This window comes from Lentinus tigrinus, assembly GCF_003813185.1.
Source record: "Lentinus tigrinus ALCF2SS1-7 unplaced genomic scaffold L226scaffold_28, whole genome shotgun sequence".
Taxonomy (NCBI): Eukaryota; Fungi; Basidiomycota; class Agaricomycetes; order Polyporales; family Polyporaceae; genus Lentinus; species Lentinus tigrinus.
In genome coordinates, this window is record NW_027137937.1 from 190,538 (window position 1) to 207,902 (window position 17,365).

Genomic DNA, 17,365 nt, shown 5'->3' on the forward strand with positions numbered 1-17,365 from the left:
GTGGGCGTGCATGTGCTCGCAGACTCGACACATGCAACACAGCCCATGTGCACCCAAGCAGATTGCGACGTGAGCTTACTATGCCGTACGTGTTCTCTTGGTACCCTTCGTTTCGGATTTGTCTAGCTTGATGTGACCAGGCGAGCGTCGGGCGTTGGCAAAATAGACGCGAGAAGCCCCGTCTGATTCTCGCGGATACGGTTCGGCACTTCGTCGGGCTTCGGGACCGCCTATGCTCCTGTGCGCCACTCCACAAAGTCAACGTCGGTGCTTTTTGCCGTTTGTCTCCTACCGACGTCACGTCTTGCCTGTCCGTATGTCGCCATCACATGCTGGCTATCCATCAACAGAGGCGGCTTCTGCGATGCCCTCGAGGGAGATGTTCGCCCCCGCACTGGGTCATGCTGGTGCATGGTGCAACGACTTGGTGCACGACTTTTTCCGACGTGCATCCCCCCGCGTGCTCGAGGAGCCTTCAAACCCCGAGATCATCACTTCTGCACATGTGGGGTAGGCGGTTGCGAAGGGTACATATACGACGGTGTCGGAGAGGACAACTGACCAGGTTCTAGTGGCGAAGCTACCCGACCAATACCAACATGCACTTCACGACTCTCGCCACCTTCGTCGCCGTCGCGGCCACCGCGAGCGCGCAGACCCTCACTGGCCAATATGACTGCGCGCCCGCTGGTACCTACCAGCTCTGCCAGAACCTCTGGGGCAAGTGTACGTACCCTATTCTTCCCTCATATACAGTGCACGACTGATATGGTGCGCGCAGCTTCGGGTGTCGGCAGCCAGAACTCGACGCTCATCAGCACCAGCGGCAATACCGTGTCGTGGCGCACGCAGTGGCAGTGGCAAAACAACCCGAACAACGTGAAGAGCTACGCGAACGTCCTCTCCAACTCGGCTAAGGGTGTCCAGGTATGCATACCACTGTCCCTCACTAAGTACTTCACATGCGGATGTCTGACCGTACCTCCTAGCTCTCCAAGGTCAAGTCTGCCCCGACGACGTGGTCGTGGGAGTACGAGAGCCAGTCTTCGGGCATCCGCGCAGACGTGTCCTACGACATCTGGACTGGTAACTCGCCCTCTGGCCAGCCCGCCTCCTCCGCGTCCTCCTACGAGATCATGATCTGGCTCTCGGGTCTTGGCGGGTGCGTGTCCTTCGGTTGCGCTGGGAAGGGACTGAGTATCTAACAACTTCGTGCCCCTGCATAGCATCCAACCCGTCGGCTCGAAGATCCTCTCCGGGGTGTCCGTCGCAGGCCACACCTGGGATCTCTGGAAGGGCCCGAACTCGAACTGGCAGGTGCTCTCGTTCGTGAGCTCCACCGGCGACATCACGGACTTCAACGTCGACCTCAAGAACTTCTTCGACTACCTCGTCCAGAGCCAGGGCGTCTCGTCCTCGCAGGTGCGTCGTCCTTTGACGTCGTGGTGCTCATCAGGTGCTGACATGGGCGCCGACTTGGGTAGTACGTGCAAGCGATCCAGACGGGCACGGAGCCGTTCACCGGCAGCGCGAGCTTGTTCACGAAGTCGTATAGCGTTGCTATCAACCAGTGAAGCGGCGTTTCGTGACAGATGTATATGTCTCAAGTCGTATCATAACCATTTCTCGCTCTCAATCCCTTTGGATGCATGGCGGGAGAGCACTTAGTCTTCGACATGGGCATACGGAGGGACATGGACGTACATCCTCCAGCGGTGCAGAAGTCGGTCAAGGGACGGACTATCGCCACTCCGCAGAGCGTGGACGAGAGTCTGCGCAAGGGAGGAATAGACCCGGCGAACGTGAAGACCGTCATTGTCAGCCACCTGCACTACGACCAGTACGTCTCTCTTATCCTGGAGCATTCCTGATCGCTCACGCTCAATCGAAGTGTCGGCGATGCTGCCGCCTTCCCCAACGCCACCTTCATCATGGGCGGCGACGCAGAAGAGTTCCTCACACGCGCTTACCCCGCGAACCCCGCGTCAAACGTCCTGCAGACGTCCATTCCCATCTCTCGCACGCGCTTCATAGGTCCCTCCGATTTCACAGAGTCCATCGGGCCTTTCTCGCGTGCGTACGACTACTTCGGGGACGGGAGCATGTATGTCGTCGACGCGGCGGGACATTTGCCTGGGCACGTCAACATTCTCGCGCGCACGAACGCGACCGGGTCGTGGATCTACCTCGCGGGCGACACCGCGCACGATATGAAGCTCCTCACGGGCGAGCGGGATGTCGCGTTCTCGTTTGACGATGCAGGGAACATGGTGTGTGCCCATACGGATAAAGATAAGGCGGTCGAGCATATCAAGCGAGTGAGGCAGCTCCTGGGGATGCCGAAGGTACATGTGTTGCTCGCGCATGACTATATCTGGTATGAGGCCAACAAGGATGGCGACGCGTTCTTGCCCGGGACTATACCACCAAAGCTCTCTTAAACGGATGTGTTCCGCGTTATAGGCAAGACATTCGGGTGCTAGCTGTCCCTCCCTAGTTTGATTTACACGTACGTATGTACTAGTATCTAAGCTCTCGAGGTCCACTACGTTCACTCCTCCGCAGCATCGTATCACGTACGTGTCCATCGTATCCATGATGCCGCCCGTCGCCGCCGTCGTACGTTTCCTTGATTGTCTGCTGAACCACTCCCTCCATTCGTTCTAGCTTTTTATAAGCTGCTTCTATTCCGCTCGAACCCTGGCCTGTTGTGCTCCAAATCTCCGCTTGGCATGCTGAAATTGATGCAGAATTTGGTTCAGAAAACGGAGAGTCCGTCGGCTGTGCGCTGCGGTGGCTCGGAGGCTTCTGTGTCAATACCATCTTGGTCTGCAGCGAACAGCACCTTGGTGCTACTCGAAGCGAGGCGACTACTCCTCAGTGTCGCTCGTGGCTTGTGGTAGGGTCCTCTCGAGGAGTAGTGGTCTCTCGAGGTCGCCTGGGAGGACGTTGACCGCCTCTGCCGAAGAACGAGGGGTGACAGTGTGAAGGTGTGCTTGCGCTGCAACCTTTGAGCCTTTCGAGCTAGATTGCAACCGGAAACGAGCCCAGAATTTCCTTAGATTTTGCCGATGCTTCGAATCGGGCTCTGAAGAGGGGGATGGTCTATAATATTTAGACCACGGTGCCCTGCGTCCCCTCGAAGGAAAAGAACCTAGAGCGGATCGGGTGGAACTCTGGCACGCGCTGCCGTCATCCCCCAACGAGTCCGAGTCCACAGGGTCCTCCGGCCCGCGCAATTTGGCCTTCGGGACACTCAGACATTGGCATTCTAGGACCAAGTGGAGACGCTCCCTGGGATAGATTCGAAATTCTCGAGAAGTCGGACTGGAGTTCGTGGGTTCAGAGTTGGTAGAGTCGCCGATGTCTGTAGGGAGACCATGCGTTGCGTTTTCGGGACGGACGGACACCGCTCCGCCACACAAGCACACGCCATCATCGAATGCCACAGTCCAGACATAAGTGCGTCTCTGGGGAAGGGAAGCCTCGGAATTGGAATCGGGTTCGAACTCGTCTTCCGCCATACAGTCAGAGTCCCAGCCGGGACTTTGTATTTCCGTTGTGTTCCTCTGTTCGTCAACTGAACAGGCCGCGCTGTCCTCGTCGGTGCCCAGTTCCGTTTGGAACGATTGAACCGGCTCCGATGCTCCCGAGATGGTCGCGTCTAGCTCTGAGTTTGAGTCTGGGCGTGCATCATTGGTGGTTTCATTCGCGCAAGTATGAGCACGCCGGAGTTGGATTTCCCGCAGAGAAGTATTCACAGAGGCAGGGATGGACTCCTCGTCGAAATCTTGCTCCGCGACCTTCGCTGTGAATCCAGTAGTGTCTGTTGCCTTGGAGAACGGCCTAGGTGAAGGCTGCCGGAAGAACGAGTGTGTGGCGAGTGCGAGGTATGGGGAGGGCTCATGTGCGCTATCATGACTATCGTTGGTGCTGAGTACTGGCATCTCTTGATTGATAGCTACTTGAAATGGCTTAGTGTATGAATTCAGGAAGGGGAAGGGAGCTGGTGATCACCATCTGTTGGCGGCACTCCACGCGTTATCAGGCCTTGACCAGTAGTGACACTGTAGTCAGGTTCATGATGGTTAGGAGGAGAGAAGGGCATGTTGAAGTACTTCTTGTTGTCGTCAACCTTCCTCAGGCTTCCGTTAATAAAATACGTCATACATCTAAGGTGGAAGGGCGCCTCACCTACTTGTCAGAGGCGCATAGAATACGGGCTTTGTTACGACCCTGAAGGGGCACTTGTCGTAGTCGGTAGTAGGTCGTTTATTGTTCGCGAAGGACGGGTAGGTCACATAGATACATGCGTCTACCGATACAATCAGTGGAACACTGTATTACAATATAGTGTCGATGAAAAACTCCGATACCTCGTGTATATGCGTGGAGATCGCGCCTCCCTTGCCTATGCGGCGGCGAGAGAAGTGTGGCGAGCGAAATGGTTTGCCCCAAATTCCGCCCCGCGGCCTCTCGGAAGTGTCATGCGCCTTCCGTACGTACCTGGATCCTATAGTGACCAAACTTCGTGAAGCTTGGTTCGCCTCTCCGACCACCCGCTTGGTATCGCCGCTAGCTGATTGCCTGAACCATGGTGCGCCTTCCGGCGGAATCAGCCGGAATCCGGCGGAAGCAGGCGTCAATCACAAGTAACAAAGTTTCTTATGTGCATCTTATCCCTGATAACTATCGGAGACGCTCGCTCTCTTTGCCTCTCCATGGTCGTCCTTCTGCAGGGACACACTGTATGCTTCAGCGGTTCATGCATTCAATTAATTCCTTCTTTCAAGCAATATATGATATTATCACAGCTGGTCGCCACAAGCTGCTCACTTCATTGAAGTGCTTGAACCACTTAAGTGTTACGAAGAACCGCTTAAGTGTTACGAAGAACCGCTTAAGTGTTACAAAGAACCACTTCAGCTTTGCGAAGAACCACTTCAGCTTTTCAAAGAATCACTTCATTTGTTGTCTGTTGCATTGGCGTGAACCATCTCACTTGAACGCCGGACCACTTGTAGCTGATAATAATCTGAGCTTGAATGGTAATAAGGGGAGAGTGAATTAATTAACAAGTATAAGTAAATGAAACAATAAGTAAATAAGAAATAAGCCTTCAGCATAGGAAGCTCTAGAAAGTAGAACCACTTAAGCGGAAATGAGATCACCTGAAAGACAAGCAACCACTTAAGTGGTTTGGAATACAGAGACATAACTGCTTCAGCGGAAAGGTGCAACCACTTCAAGGATTGCCTGAAGCGGTCCAGCTAGAAGAATAACCACTTAAGTGGTTGCGCGGTTTCACAACCTCCATAGACACATATAGGAATATGCATTCCAGACCACTAGCCGCCAACGTGAGCTAGTAGAAAAACCAGTTCAGGCATAGAAGAACCGGTGAAGCCTCTGCGGACTTAGAAGGATGGGCAAAGGGTGGTATATGGCCGACAGCATACAGACTACTTACTGAGACTACTATGCGTTTCTTACTGGTCTTATCTTATCAACCGGGCCGATCATATCTCCCATCATCCGCCATCATCCGCCGGATTCCGCCGGAATCCGGCGGAAAGTGCACCATGGTTCAGGTGTTCTCGCCGCTAGCACCCTCTTCGGCGCCTGCTGACTAATCCGCTCTCTTGCTCTAGGCTCGCTGACACACTCCGAGCACTGATCCTCTGTATAAGTAGGGTCACAGCGATGATATCGATACACAAAGGAATGGTACAACACAGCAGAGAGGACCTGCTCCCTGCATAAACAAAACGAAAGATCACTGGAACATCCTCGAGACCCAGCTTCTCTTCGCTCTCCTCGTGAGCGACCTCTGCGTGGGCTGCGTCAAGCGACACTGTCCTCCGCCAGCGTTCTGAACACCGCCCCTGACGGGCGTGTCACTCGTCTGCGCAGCTGGGTCGCCGCTGACGGTGGACGAGGACGCATGGCCAGACGAAGTCGAGGACACATGGCCAGATGGAGACGACGTCGCCACGGAACTAGTATGGGAACCCCGACTCGACGTGCTCTCTTCCTCGGAGCTGGACGTCGACGATGCGGGAGGGTTGGTAGACGTTGCGGAAGTGGTCGGGGTGGCGGCGGCGGACGTGGAGGCATCCTCCTGCGTGGAGACGTCGACGCTGAAGTTATTGATGACGAGCTCCGCGCTGCCCGTGAAAGGCTCGGTGCCTGTCTGGATCGCCTGGATGTACTGGCTCTTTGCGACGCCTTGCTGGTCTATCAGGTACTCTGCAGCACAGCGAGGGAGTCAGTGACTGGAGGTGGCGTTCGCGCCCTCTGATAAGGACGACTCACGGAAGAAGTCGTTCAGATCGGCATTGAAGTTCGTGATGTCGCCCTCGGCCGTGATGAACGAGAACACGTCCCAGTTGGAGTTGGGGCCGTGCTTGAGACTCCAGTTGTGTCCGGCGAGCTGGAGGCTCTGCACGATGGTGTCCCCGATGCCGCCCACTCTGAAGAGCGGAACGGTGAGTGTCTTACGGGAGTGTATAGACATATCTATCACTTACCCGCCTCTGTCGGAGAGCCATATCATGCTGCGGCTCAAAGTCAGTGTGCATGCGGAAGCCGAGCCGGGGTACGGCTTACATTTCATATGAGGACGCAGACGACGCTGGGTCGCCTGACTGTGGTACTCCAAACCAGATATCATATCTGCACGACACCGAAGAAAAACTATGAGCAATAGTCCAAAATCACAAGCAGGGTGCACTCACGAGACATCCGCTCTCAGGTCATCCGACGCCGACTGATAATTCCACTGCCAGCTTGTCGGGGCGGACACAATGTCTTGCAGCTGCAAACGACCGGCGGTCAAGCCGGAAACTCCACGATAAGACGTGTATCCCGGACATACCTGCATGCCCTTGGCAGTGTTGTGGTAAAGATTGGGGTCTTGAGGGACATGGTCGGTCTCGGAATACAGGTTGAGCATGACAGGACCACTCACAACTCTTGACATTGTTCGGACTATTCGACCACGTATACTTGGTCGACCACGATGCCGAGTTCCCGTTGGCCGAGTTAAGGGTCGTGGTCTGAGAACCCACCCCACTGCCTGAGCGAGATGTCAGCTTGCCACGGACACGACCACAGCACGGCGAACTACGCACTTGCACCCCACAAGTTCTGACATAGAGTGTACGCTCCGGCAGCCGTACAGTCATTTCCTTGCAACGTTTGTCCGAAGGCGCCACCGACTGGAACGAGCAGGAGCAGAAGCAGCGAGCGCGGAAGGCTTGGGCGCCGCATAAGTTATCCGATAAATATGTCGTGTAGATTCCGTCTTCAACAGCCAAAACGTTCCAACCACCACCAGCAAAGAGTCGCAGGCAAGCGAAAGCAAAGAGAATCAGAGACAGAGACAGAGGTCAACGAGAGAGCAGAGTAAGATCCGGAAGTGAGGACACGAGGCAGCCTGGCAGGGACGCGGCCTCAAATACCGTCCGCGGGCCACGAGGCGGCGCTGCGGTCGACGCCAAGGTGAGCGCACAGAAAATTGTCGCCCCGGAACGTATACGTATGCTGACATCTAGCAGCGGGGATCTTCATGTGGGTAGCGACGATCTTCATGCGGTACAATGGTTTCGCCTATGTCCATGAGGTGTGTGCTGAGAGTCAGAGAGCTTGAAGTTGGATAAGAATCCCAGCGCCATGGTATCTTGCGAAGAGTTTGAGCCTTGTAGGTGCCGAACTGACGATGTATATGTCAAACTTGCAGAAATCGAAGTGGTAGGACCTCTACGTGCTCTGGATTCCAGTATAGCCTTATGGGAGGATGTAGAGGATGAGGAGATAACGAGGGCGAGGAGGACGCTGAAGACGAGGACGAGAGAGCAGACGCCGGCTAGTTGCAAGTACTTACAAGCTTAAGTGAGCAATTTAATTGAAGTAACACCGGCTACTTAACCCGATAAGTAACAACGGCTTCACCGTCGTTGTCTACGTGCCGAGGGTGAGTGTGATACATAACAGAGCCCCCTCTGGGGGCCACCATAAATTCATAATGAACACATGACAAATGACTGGATACACTGGCACAGCGCAATGATACAACACAGAGAGCGGAGACGACCTGCTCCTGCTCCAAAACAGAGAGGGAGGGGACCTGCTCCCACTCTAACACAACAAAATGAAAGACTGACGGAATATCATCTCTAATCCTGGGTTCTCTGAATCCTCCTCTTCCTGAGCGACCTCTTCTTGGATCCAGTGGCGCGGCACCGGCCGGTGCTCTGCGCTCCGCCTGTGCCCGTGGTGGTGGCGCCATCGCTCGACTGTGCGGCCAGAATGCCGCTTGAGGTCGTCGACGACGCATGACCAGACGAGCTCACACTGGCGTGCTTGCTCGTCGTGCTGGCCTCCTTCGAGGAAGAAGTCGACGATGCCTTCGTGGTATGCGTGGATGACGCCGCCTTGTGAGTAGACGACACGACAGACTTGGATGCGGCGGCGGCGTCCCCCTTCGTGGAGACGTCGACGCTGAAATTCTCGATGAGGAGATCGGCGCTGCCCGTGAACGGCTCTGTGCCCGTCTGAATTGCTTGGATGTACTGGCTCTTCGCGACCCCTTGCTTGTCAACGAGGTACTCTGCAGGTAGTAGTTTGCCCCTCAGTCAGCGCCCATGAACGTAAGACAGGGAGCGATGGGCGACGCACTGAAGAAGTCGTTGAGGTCGGCATTGAAATCGGTGATATCGCCCTCGGCGGTGATGAACGAGAACACATCCCAGTTCGAGTTAGGGCCGTGCTTGAGGTTCCACTTGTGCCCGCCGATCTCGAGGTTCTTGACGATGGTGTTACCGATGCCGCTGACACTACAAATGAAGTAAATGAGCAAGAACAGTATTGATACAACATGTATATAGCACGTACCCGCCCCTGGAGGAGAGCCAAATCATGCTGTGGTTCAAAATGAGTACACGCTGGGGAGCCGAACTGTGGCGCTGTGGCTTACATTTCGTAAGAAGAGGCGGAGGAGGCTGGGTTGCCAGACTTGGGCACTCCGAACCATATGTCGTACCTGCATGGTGAGAGTGCGGCGTGAGGGACGAGTCTGAGAAGTGGAATGCAAGGTGAACTTACGAAACATCGGCTCTCAGGTCATTCGACGCGGACTGGTACTTCCATTGCCAGCTTGTGGGAGCAGATACGACGTCCTGCAACTAACCAATATGTTCCATATGTCAGTCGGTTTGCCCAGATGGGAAATGTATGTATGTATAGACGAACCTGCATGCCCTTTGCAGTGTTATGGTATAAGTTGGGGTCTTGAGGGACACGGGTGGTTGGGACCAGAGCGTAACAAGAGATGAACAGATCACTTACAGCTCTTGACATTGTTCGGACTGTTCGACCAGGTGTACTTGGTCGACCACGACACTGAATTCCCCTTGGCCGAATGGAGGGTCGAGGTCTGAGAGCCCACACCCGTGTCTGGTAGTGGCGTCAGTCGCGCCATCCTCAATCACAGTATAGCGGACTACGCACCTGCGCCCCACAAGTTCTGACAGAGATTGTAGGCTCCCGCAGCCGTACAGTCGTTTCCCTTCAACGTTTGTCCGAGCACGCCACCGACCGTGGCGAGCGCGAGCAGCAGGAAAGCCGGAAAGAGCGAGATTGAGCGGCGCATGATAACTTAGACGTGACAGACACAAGTTGGAAAAGGAATGTTGGATATCGTCTGCAACAACCACGTTCCAGCAACACCGAGCCACAAACAAGCAGAAGGGACAGAGAGAACACGAGGGGGAAGGGCAAGGGCGGGATCCGGGAGTGAGGCAGGGATGCGGCCTTATAGTCCGTCTGTGGGCGAGCGTAGGCCTGGGTCCACGCGGCGGTGCACACGCTGCAGCTTGTGTGCGAGCGTCCCCGTTCCTATATGGTTGAACAACAAGCAATTTGCCTGGAACATACCCTGCATCACGGGAGATCGCGGTGTGCGTCTTGGCCATTGCAGATCTCCGCGTCGAAGTTTCATCAGGGCGCCTCGGAATCAGGACGATACTCTTTGTGAGCACCATCCCGTTCACGCTCGTGTATTCCGCAGACGCGGGATCAGCGCGAATAAGTTGAGGCGAGTAGATTTTCGGTGTTTGTGTGGCCGCCTGATAGTGTGATAGCCAGCAGAGTGGCAAAGACCTCTCGAGAAGGTTAAAAATTTGAGGGACGAGCGGAATCACTGAATACATGTCAGCAGACGGCAGTATGTCGGAACCTTAAGGCGTGACGCACGTGTATTTGCGGGAACATGTACGCAAGTGTGGTCTAGAGCTCAGAAGACTATGGAGGTCAGATACCAAGCCGGAACATGTTCATAACACTCTAGGGCTCCGTCGTAACGAACTCCCGCTTCATCTTGACATATTTTATGTCTCCCTTGAAGAACACATCTCCGAACTTCCTCATCCCTCTTCGCTCGTACCAACCCGCCGCGCTCATACGAGCATCGCACCAAATCGCCTCGCAACTCATCTCACGAACCGCGGCGTCGAAGGCGTGCTGCAGCAGCGCCGTTCCAATGCCTTTCCCCTGGTGCTCCGGGTCACATGCGAACTTCCGGAATCGCGCGCATTTGATTTTGGGACTCGGAGAGGAATCTGAAGACTGCGGCAGAGGGTCAACGAAGACCGAAATGACTGCTACCGGGGTGGTCGCGTCGGGGAAGAAGGCGCCGTAGTGGAATCCCGAGTCATCCTCGGGCAAGAGGACATATGATACGGGATGGTTCGGCCAGAGTACGGAGTGGCGGAGAGGTACTGTGTCTTCTGCGCTGATGCGGCGAATGCCTGAAACAGTGAAACGACACTGGTGAGCCCCCTATCTTTCCTGGGACATGTCTCTATGATATGAACGCACCGACGCCGGCCATCACGACTGTTGGGAACAAGTGAAGTGCACCAGCGTCTGAAAGGTGATGACTCGCATCATACCTGTACGATAGTCGGGGACGGTCCTCCGTGAGCAAAATCCTTGTCTAGCGACGACTATTGTGAGGCGCGATGACCCGATGCTCCCTTGTCAGAGCGGCGGTGCTGAGAGATGGAGAGGAAGGAGCGACCTAGGTCGTGGGGAATGACAACAATGGCGAGTGCTTACCGCATCTGAGCTCCTCTCGAGGGTGTACAGAAACATTCGACTTCAAACACAGAGTGTTGCCCAAGAACGCACTAGAGATACAAATCGTCGTCACTTCAACAGTTCCTCGACTACCCGGTCGTCATTGATGTTTGCGACATTCGCTCCGCGATAGTTCATTCGTCGGAGCACGTCGATCTGCCCTCCTCTCAGCGACCCAACGTCCCCACGCTGAATGAAGAGCGGACCACGCACCACTTTCGACCTCTCAAACCCTAGCGATTCGAACTGGTCGACATGCGCTCTATCCAATCCAGCCATCGCAATCTCGTCCCTCGCGCCATCCTTGCCCGGCTTCCCAGCACCATCCTTCCCCGGTCCCCCAGCGTAGATCATTGTCCAGTACCGCGCTGTCTCCTCAAAGCTGCTCTTGCTCGTCATGTAGTGTTTCGCGACCTCCGCGTCCTGCGGATCGCGCGGCTCCGGGGAGCACAGGAGGGACTGAAGGGAGATGAGAGTAGACTTGAGTGTGAGCACGGGCGACCATGCATCCTTGAGGATGTCGAGGCAGATCGCACCCGACGCTGAGGAGACGTTCGGGTGGTACACTTTCGTGATGAACTTCATCTTGACGGGTTGGAAGGGGTAGTTGTCCGGAATCACGATGTCCTGTGCACACCGAAAGCATTTGAGTGGTGGGAAGGGTGCAGGAGTTGAGTTAGAACTTGAAGGGCTCAAGACGTACGACTTGAAATCGACCGCCTTCGTATGGTGTGTCCTCGGGCCCATCGAATGCTCCGATCAGGTGGAATGGGTTGTCATCTACGAGGTCTATGGTGACCCTGGACGACTTGTCGTTCTTGCAGTCTACCGAGGAGAGTCATGCCTCTGAGATACGCTGCAGGTCCAGAGCGGCGATGCGTACCTGCGATCTCCTTGTTCACGCGGCGAAGGCGAGCATCCATCTTGTACCGTCGCAGATAGTCTAGAAATACAAGCCAAGATCAGAGTACAGAGAATGTCAGAAAAAGATATCGTCGGGGTGGGAGTGGTGGTCGTCGAGAGTCAAGGTCTCAGTGGGGACGCTCGAGGGCCCGCGGCTACATCTCTTTCCTCGGACAATGTCTTTTATCCCTGACCCTCATCATGACCCACAATTGGCTTTCTGCGAACTTGGCTGCTTGACAACGTAAAAAGCATGATTATGTTGCTCTTGACGTCGACATATCCTGACAGCGCATCAGCAGTACTAGCTTGCCATGTCCCTTCAGCTCGACTTGCCAAATCCAATGCTTTTACTGTCTCATCTCTGCACAATATATGCCGATGCGATAGCTTCAGGTGTACGACAAATTTGAAGATAAGACAGTACACGCTGTCTCCGTCGTCCGAGCGAGTATGCTCTGCCCTTCGCTTTGGAAAGTAACGTCTAGGTCTATCTCAACAATTCGCCTGCGTCGGTCCTGTTCGTGACCTAGCAACTCTTGACCTCGGTATGTTCTACGAACCTCAGAACATGAACTGCCTACGTACTGATGCACTTGAGCAGATCGCACTGATACCGATCAACGAGGGACTTCTCGTGAACTGCTTCCAAACAGCGGGCCCGGTACTGAGCTGTCCTCAATGCGGCTCAGTTGCTATTGAGAGCGAACCCTGGTGGAACAGGCAACGTTTGCGTGACGCGCATCTTACCGACTCGAAGTCTCACCCAGGGTGTATATTTTTCGCTCTTCCGCCAGTTACGTGATGTTGAACATCGGTGGAATAGTCATAGGAAAACATTACCATATCCGCAGGCGAGAGCATCGAAGAACAAATGAGGACACTGCTCCTAATTCATCAATGTCTCGTTCTGGTTTAGTCAAACTGGCTAGACATCCTGCCCCCTGCGTCATACCCTAGGCAGAAGGTCGTACCGTGGGTGTCCAGAAGCACGCTTTGGTCGGAGGGCCGAATTTTGCACCAAAATCCACCTGGAGACCCGCGATGACCGTCATCTGACCGCTACAAGCGTCCGATAGAAGCAGAAGTGACCCATGTACAGGCTACAGATGCATTCACCGATATATATGTCCTAACGGCGCGTGCCGACTGAGGCCCCCCCTCCTCCCGCGCCTGGACCTGGTTAAGTATACCCGCTCTCAGGCCCATCGTCGCCGGTGCCAATGCTCTAACTCCGAGCCTCTCTTGCACCTCCATCGGTATCTGACATCCCTCCCCGAGCTCGTGTCATCCGCTTCCCAGCAACAGAACTCAGAACCAGCGGACCCAATAAACCGTACCACTCAATCTGTACACTCGGTCTCTGTAGTCGACACGCAAGAATGTACACTACTGCCTCCGTGTTCTTCAAGACCCTGGCCAGCGCAGGCATCACGCACGCCTTCGTCAACTGGGGCAGCGACCATTCCGCATTCCTCGAGGACCTTCATCGCCAACGCACCGAGAACGGTGGCAAGACCCTTGTCGAGATCGTGACCTGCCCGAGCGAGTATGTCGCTTTGAGCGCCGCCCATGGATACGCCCAGGTCACGGGCAAACCGGCCGCGGTTATCGTCCATGTTGATGTCGGCACCCAGGTTCGTACCTCCAGTCTCACCTCTTCCGCTAGGGTGCTGATAGCGATCCGCAGTGCATGGCTGGTGCTGTCCACAATGCAGATCGAGGCCAGATTCCAGTCCTGATTTTCGCGGGATCCTCACCGTTCACGGCTAACGGGGAGCTGCGCGGGTCGAAGAACGAGTTCATCATGTGGATCCAAGGTCAGTCATATCGCCGCAATTACGCCGCCACGACCACTGACGGACCATGTCCCTCAGATGTCCCCGATCAGCCCGCGATTGTACGGCAATACATGCGCTACACTGCGCAAATTCAGAGTGGGAAGAACGCCTCCAAGGTCATATTACGCGCCTTGCAGATGTACGTCTAGATGCTCAGTTGCCCAGGCTGGATGCTGACCCGAACGTGACTGCGATATAGAGCGACCAGCGAGCCGAAGGGGCCTGTCTACCTGTGGGCTCGCAGGGAGGTCACGGATGAGGAGGTGGACGAAGCAACTATGAATAATGCAGTCTTGACGAAGGGATGGCCCTCGATTACTATGCCTGCTCTTCGCTCCCAAGGTGGGATACACGATTTACCAACGTACTTTTCGCAGCTGACACTCTATTCTAGCGGTCGATGCAATCGTATCTGCTCTCATCAAAGCCGAATTTCCTCTCGTACTCGCTTCCGACTCCGGACGCAACTCTGCGACTATCCCTCTCCTCACGGAGTTGGCGGACAAACTGGGGTTAGCGCTCCTCTCATCCATTGGCTCTGTTGTCTCCGTCCCGTCGGACGACCCTCACTACCTCGGCTTCGCCATCTCAGGGAAGCTACCCCACCTCGCAGAGGCCGATGTGGTACTACTGCTCAACTGCGATGTTCCCTGGGTCGACGCCCTCAACGTGCCGCGCGAAGGCGCGAGGGTATTCGTGATCGACAACGATCCTCTTAAGCGCACCTACGGCTGGTCGCACGTCGACGCGGAAATGCTCTGCAGCGCCGATATGGCGACTGCGCTTACCCAAATGTTCGACGCCGTCCACACCCCGGAGACGCAGGCCGTGCTCAGCTCGTCTTCCACTGCTGCCAGGCTAGAACAGCGGAATACGCGTGTCAAGGGGCTGCATGACGCTTGGCTTTCGGCGCTATCCACAGCGGAAACGCGCCTCTCCCCCGACAACGTCACCCTCACCGTCCCATACGTACTTGGCGCGCTGCGGGAAGCTGCGTCCGCCAACCCGAACACCGACAACGGAAAGAAGGTTCTTTGGCTCAACGAGGGCGTCTCCAACGGCGGCGCCGTGTGGAACCACATCCGTCCAACCGTGCCTGGCAGCATGTTCATGCATGGAGGCACCAGTCTCGGCTGGGTGCTTGGCGCGAGCGTTGGGGCACACATTGGTGTTCAGGTCGCGAAGGACGTTGAGCTCCTCGTGTCAATTACCGGGGATGGTAATTTCTTATTTGGCGCACCGACGGCCGCGTACTGGGTCGCGAGGCGGTACAGGACGCCGTTCTTAATGGTGGTCTTGAATAATCGCGGCTGGTTTGTGAGTCGCTGTTCTGATTCCAGGATATCAACTCCTCCTTTCGGGCACTGTCTGATAGCTTTACTGCAGAGTCCGAAGTTTTCCATGCGTGCCGTCCATCCCGACGGCTATGGCAGCCATGCATCCGGTGAAAGGCTGTCGGTCGGGTTCGGAGAATCGTGTAACGTGGATTATGGTGGCATCGCGGCTGCTGCGGGGGGCGCGTGGGCCAAGCGTGTCCAACGTGCTGATGAGTTGCGGGGCGTGTTCGACGAAGCGGTACATGTGGTGATGCACGAGAAGAGATGTGCTGTCGTTGACTGCATCGTTGAGTCAATCTAAGGCTTCCGAGGTACGCGTTTTCCATGGCGTCACTGAACAACAAGCATGGCTAACGTGTGGCAGACCTAGTATAGCAAGAGTTCCCTATCTTGTAAAGTGTGTTTGGGCCATGAGGTTACGCAACATGACTCGTTCTGCCGAGTTAGGGGTAGTGCGATCAATCCCGACGTTGACGCCCACAATTGTTCTTGCCGACGCCACTGGCCCTTACATATAAGCACTGATTTCCAGGACGAGGACGATGTCGATTGAGTTTCGCCATGGCCGCCAACGCTCACTCTGCTAAGACAGCATCAGCTAATCAGCCCCAGGATGACCTCCTGGAAGAACAGCTCACACGCATTCGCCTCAGTATCACTGAAGGCCCGCCCTATTGCCAGGGCACCCTATCGCTCCCTAACAGCGATTTCACTCTCTTCTATGGCAAGGAGGGTAATGCAGGGTAAGTTTCTCCCAGCGAATACTGCTCCATACCCTGTGATGTTGATGTCTCCTCCCAAGCCGGCTGAATTTGTCAACCGCTACCGAGGCCCAGCTGCAACAACTTGCAGACGCCTGTCAGCCCGCCACTTTCGGTCTGAACCAACAGGACGTCCACGATGAGACGTATCGCAAGGCGGGCAAACTTGACAAGACCGACTTCTTACTCGCTTTTGACGCGATACACGCTGGCTTGATCGATGTCGTTGGGGAAGAACTCGTCATACCTCGGTACAGGATGGAAGAAACCATCCGAGCGGAGATGTACAAGCTCAATGTGTACGGTGCGTCGAGTCACGGCTACGTGCGGCGACGTGTCAGTTCATTTTCCACGCGACAGGGCCTGGTTCGTTCTTCAAGCCGCACGTCGATACGCCTCGCAGCGAACTCCAGTTCGGTTCGCTTGTGATCGTCTTTCCCACTGCACACGAGGGAGGCGCGCTGGCGCTCCGTGAACATGAGGGCGAAGACGAGAACAAGGTGACGAAGGAATGGACATTCGACTCCAGTGCACTCCTCGCAAACTGCACAGAGCCGTCCATCGCCTACGTCGCCTTCTTCAGCGACGTCGAACACGAAGTCCTTCCCGTCACCTCCGGGTACCGCGTCACGATCACGTACAACCTCTACTGGACGGACAGAAAGACCATCCCGCCCGCCGTTTCCGTACCCAAACCTGTTCCAACCAACGAGGATACGTTGCGGACCACGATGCGTGCGTTGCTGGACGACCCCACGTTCCTCCCCGACGGTGCAGTACTCATGTACGGCTTGCACTACAAGTACCCTCTCGATGCCCACGAGAGTCCCCAGAATGGACGCAACGCACTGAAGAATCTCACCACCCGTCTCAAGGCTTGCGACGCGGTCGTCCTCAATGTCGCCCAAGAGCTTGGGCTGCCTGCGAAGCTCGGCGTCCTATACATCACGGCGGAGGGGAGATGGCACAGGTCAACGATTTTGGTGCTTTGCGACCGCGTCGCCCCCCTCTCGCATATGCAGCAAGTCGAATATCCGCTCTGGGAGACCTTGAAGAGGGACTACGGAGGCGAGCTGCTGACGAGGCCCTTGCGGCGCTTCGACGGTAAGCCAATTGCGAACGTGAAGTGGATCAGTACGGCGCCGCGATTCACGCGAAAGGAGACAACCTTCATGGCGTACGGGAACGAGAAGTCCATGGAGACGACGTACTGGGAGATTTACTTGCGTCTGAGTGTTGGGCCCGCGGGCGACCGGGGAGGTAAACCACGCGATCTTCCTGCTTCCAAGGAGAAGTAATCTTCTGTCATACAATCTGTATTTCTGGCAGTGTGCGCTTCAAGCCACAAAATAATTAGTCCCGAATCTCAGATGATCACAGAGAC

At 55.5% G+C, this 17,365-nt stretch overlaps 9 protein-coding genes across 9 annotated transcripts; 4 read left to right on the plus strand and 5 right to left on the minus strand.

Annotated features, from left to right (window-relative positions):
• Positions 1–599: 599 nt before the first annotated feature.
• L226DRAFT_491353 (endocellulase) lies at positions 600–2,002 on the plus strand (the record flags this gene model as incomplete). Its single annotated transcript, XM_067677355.1, has 6 exons — positions 600–726; positions 782–927; positions 990–1,162; positions 1,227–1,422; positions 1,485–1,840; positions 1,892–2,002. 5 exons carry the CDS (start codon positions 600–602, stop codon positions 1,572–1,574), a joined length of 732 nt encoding a protein of 243 aa, XP_067532176.1. The 3' UTR covers positions 1,575–1,840; positions 1,892–2,002.
• On the plus strand, positions 1,397–2,656 carry L226DRAFT_171541 (Metallo-hydrolase/oxidoreductase). The gene is made up of 3 exons (XM_067672628.1): positions 1,397–1,422; positions 1,485–1,840; positions 1,892–2,656. The coding sequence occupies exons 2-3, from the start codon at positions 1,650–1,652 to the stop codon at positions 2,439–2,441; spliced, it is 741 nt and encodes a 246-aa protein (XP_067532177.1). The 5' UTR covers positions 1,397–1,422; positions 1,485–1,649; the 3' UTR covers positions 2,442–2,656.
• On the minus strand, positions 2,657–3,996 carry L226DRAFT_171538 (uncharacterized protein). The gene has a single exon (XM_067672627.1). It carries the CDS (start codon positions 3,945–3,947, stop codon positions 2,871–2,873), a length of 1,077 nt encoding a protein of 358 aa, XP_067532178.1. The 5' UTR covers positions 3,948–3,996; the 3' UTR covers positions 2,657–2,870.
• A 1,780-nt stretch (positions 3,997–5,776) lies between these two features.
• Positions 5,777–7,272, minus strand: L226DRAFT_525223 (concanavalin A-like lectin/glucanase; the record flags this gene model as incomplete). Its single annotated transcript, XM_067678956.1, has 8 exons — positions 5,777–6,249; positions 6,316–6,473; positions 6,531–6,557; positions 6,610–6,675; positions 6,738–6,817; positions 6,878–6,915; positions 6,971–7,078; positions 7,134–7,272. The coding sequence occupies 8 exons, from the start codon at positions 7,270–7,272 to the stop codon at positions 5,777–5,779; spliced, it is 1,089 nt and encodes a 362-aa protein (XP_067532179.1).
• A 905-nt stretch (positions 7,273–8,177) lies between these two features.
• Positions 8,178–9,652, minus strand: L226DRAFT_468235 (concanavalin A-like lectin/glucanase; the record flags this gene model as incomplete). Its single annotated transcript, XM_067676127.1, has 8 exons — positions 8,178–8,611; positions 8,680–8,837; positions 8,896–8,922; positions 8,978–9,043; positions 9,106–9,185; positions 9,253–9,290; positions 9,349–9,456; positions 9,511–9,652. The coding sequence occupies 8 exons, from the start codon at positions 9,650–9,652 to the stop codon at positions 8,178–8,180; spliced, it is 1,053 nt and encodes a 350-aa protein (XP_067532180.1).
• Positions 9,653–10,221: 569 nt separating this feature from the next.
• Positions 10,222–11,296, minus strand: L226DRAFT_537878 (GCN5-related N-acetyltransferase). The gene is made up of 2 exons (XM_067681393.1): positions 10,879–11,296; positions 10,222–10,808 (listed from the first exon to the last, which is right to left on the minus strand). Exons 1-2 carry the CDS (start codon positions 10,889–10,891, stop codon positions 10,345–10,347), a joined length of 477 nt encoding a protein of 158 aa, XP_067532181.1. The 5' UTR covers positions 10,892–11,296; the 3' UTR covers positions 10,222–10,344.
• L226DRAFT_573804 (uncharacterized protein) lies at positions 11,209–12,062 on the minus strand (the record flags this gene model as incomplete). Its single annotated transcript, XM_067684922.1, has 3 exons — positions 11,209–11,766; positions 11,843–11,964; positions 12,023–12,062. The coding sequence occupies 3 exons, from the start codon at positions 12,060–12,062 to the stop codon at positions 11,209–11,211; spliced, it is 720 nt and encodes a 239-aa protein (XP_067532182.1).
• A 1,362-nt stretch (positions 12,063–13,424) lies between these two features.
• L226DRAFT_468212 (thiamine diphosphate-binding protein) lies at positions 13,425–15,521 on the plus strand (the record flags this gene model as incomplete). The annotated part of the gene is made up of 6 exons (XM_067676126.1): positions 13,425–13,679; positions 13,733–13,862; positions 13,920–14,022; positions 14,083–14,225; positions 14,278–15,200; positions 15,270–15,521. 6 exons carry the CDS (start codon positions 13,425–13,427, stop codon positions 15,519–15,521), a joined length of 1,806 nt encoding a protein of 601 aa, XP_067532183.1.
• A 260-nt stretch (positions 15,522–15,781) lies between these two features.
• On the plus strand, positions 15,782–17,343 carry L226DRAFT_615369 (uncharacterized protein; the record flags this gene model as incomplete). Its single annotated transcript, XM_067686762.1, has 3 exons — positions 15,782–15,963; positions 16,023–16,285; positions 16,342–17,343. 3 exons carry the CDS (start codon positions 15,782–15,784, stop codon positions 17,277–17,279), a joined length of 1,383 nt encoding a protein of 460 aa, XP_067532184.1. The 3' UTR covers positions 17,280–17,343.
• Between the last annotated feature and the right edge of the window lie 22 nt (positions 17,344–17,365).

What these genes read in the sequence shown, in the direction of transcription:
- L226DRAFT_171541 (XM_067672628.1), top strand. Translation starts at nt 1,650, where the DNA reads ATGGCGGGAGAGCACTTAGTCTTCGACATGGGCATACGGAGGGACATG. An exon ending in AGCCACCTGCACTACGACCA is followed by an intron (nt 1,841 to 1,891) that starts GTACGTCTCTCT and finishes GCTCAATCGAAG; the next exon opens with TGTCGGCGATGCTGCCGCCT.
- L226DRAFT_171538 (XM_067672627.1), bottom strand. Translation starts at nt 3,947, where the DNA reads ATGCCAGTACTCAGCACCAACGATAGTCATGATAGCGCACATGAGCCC.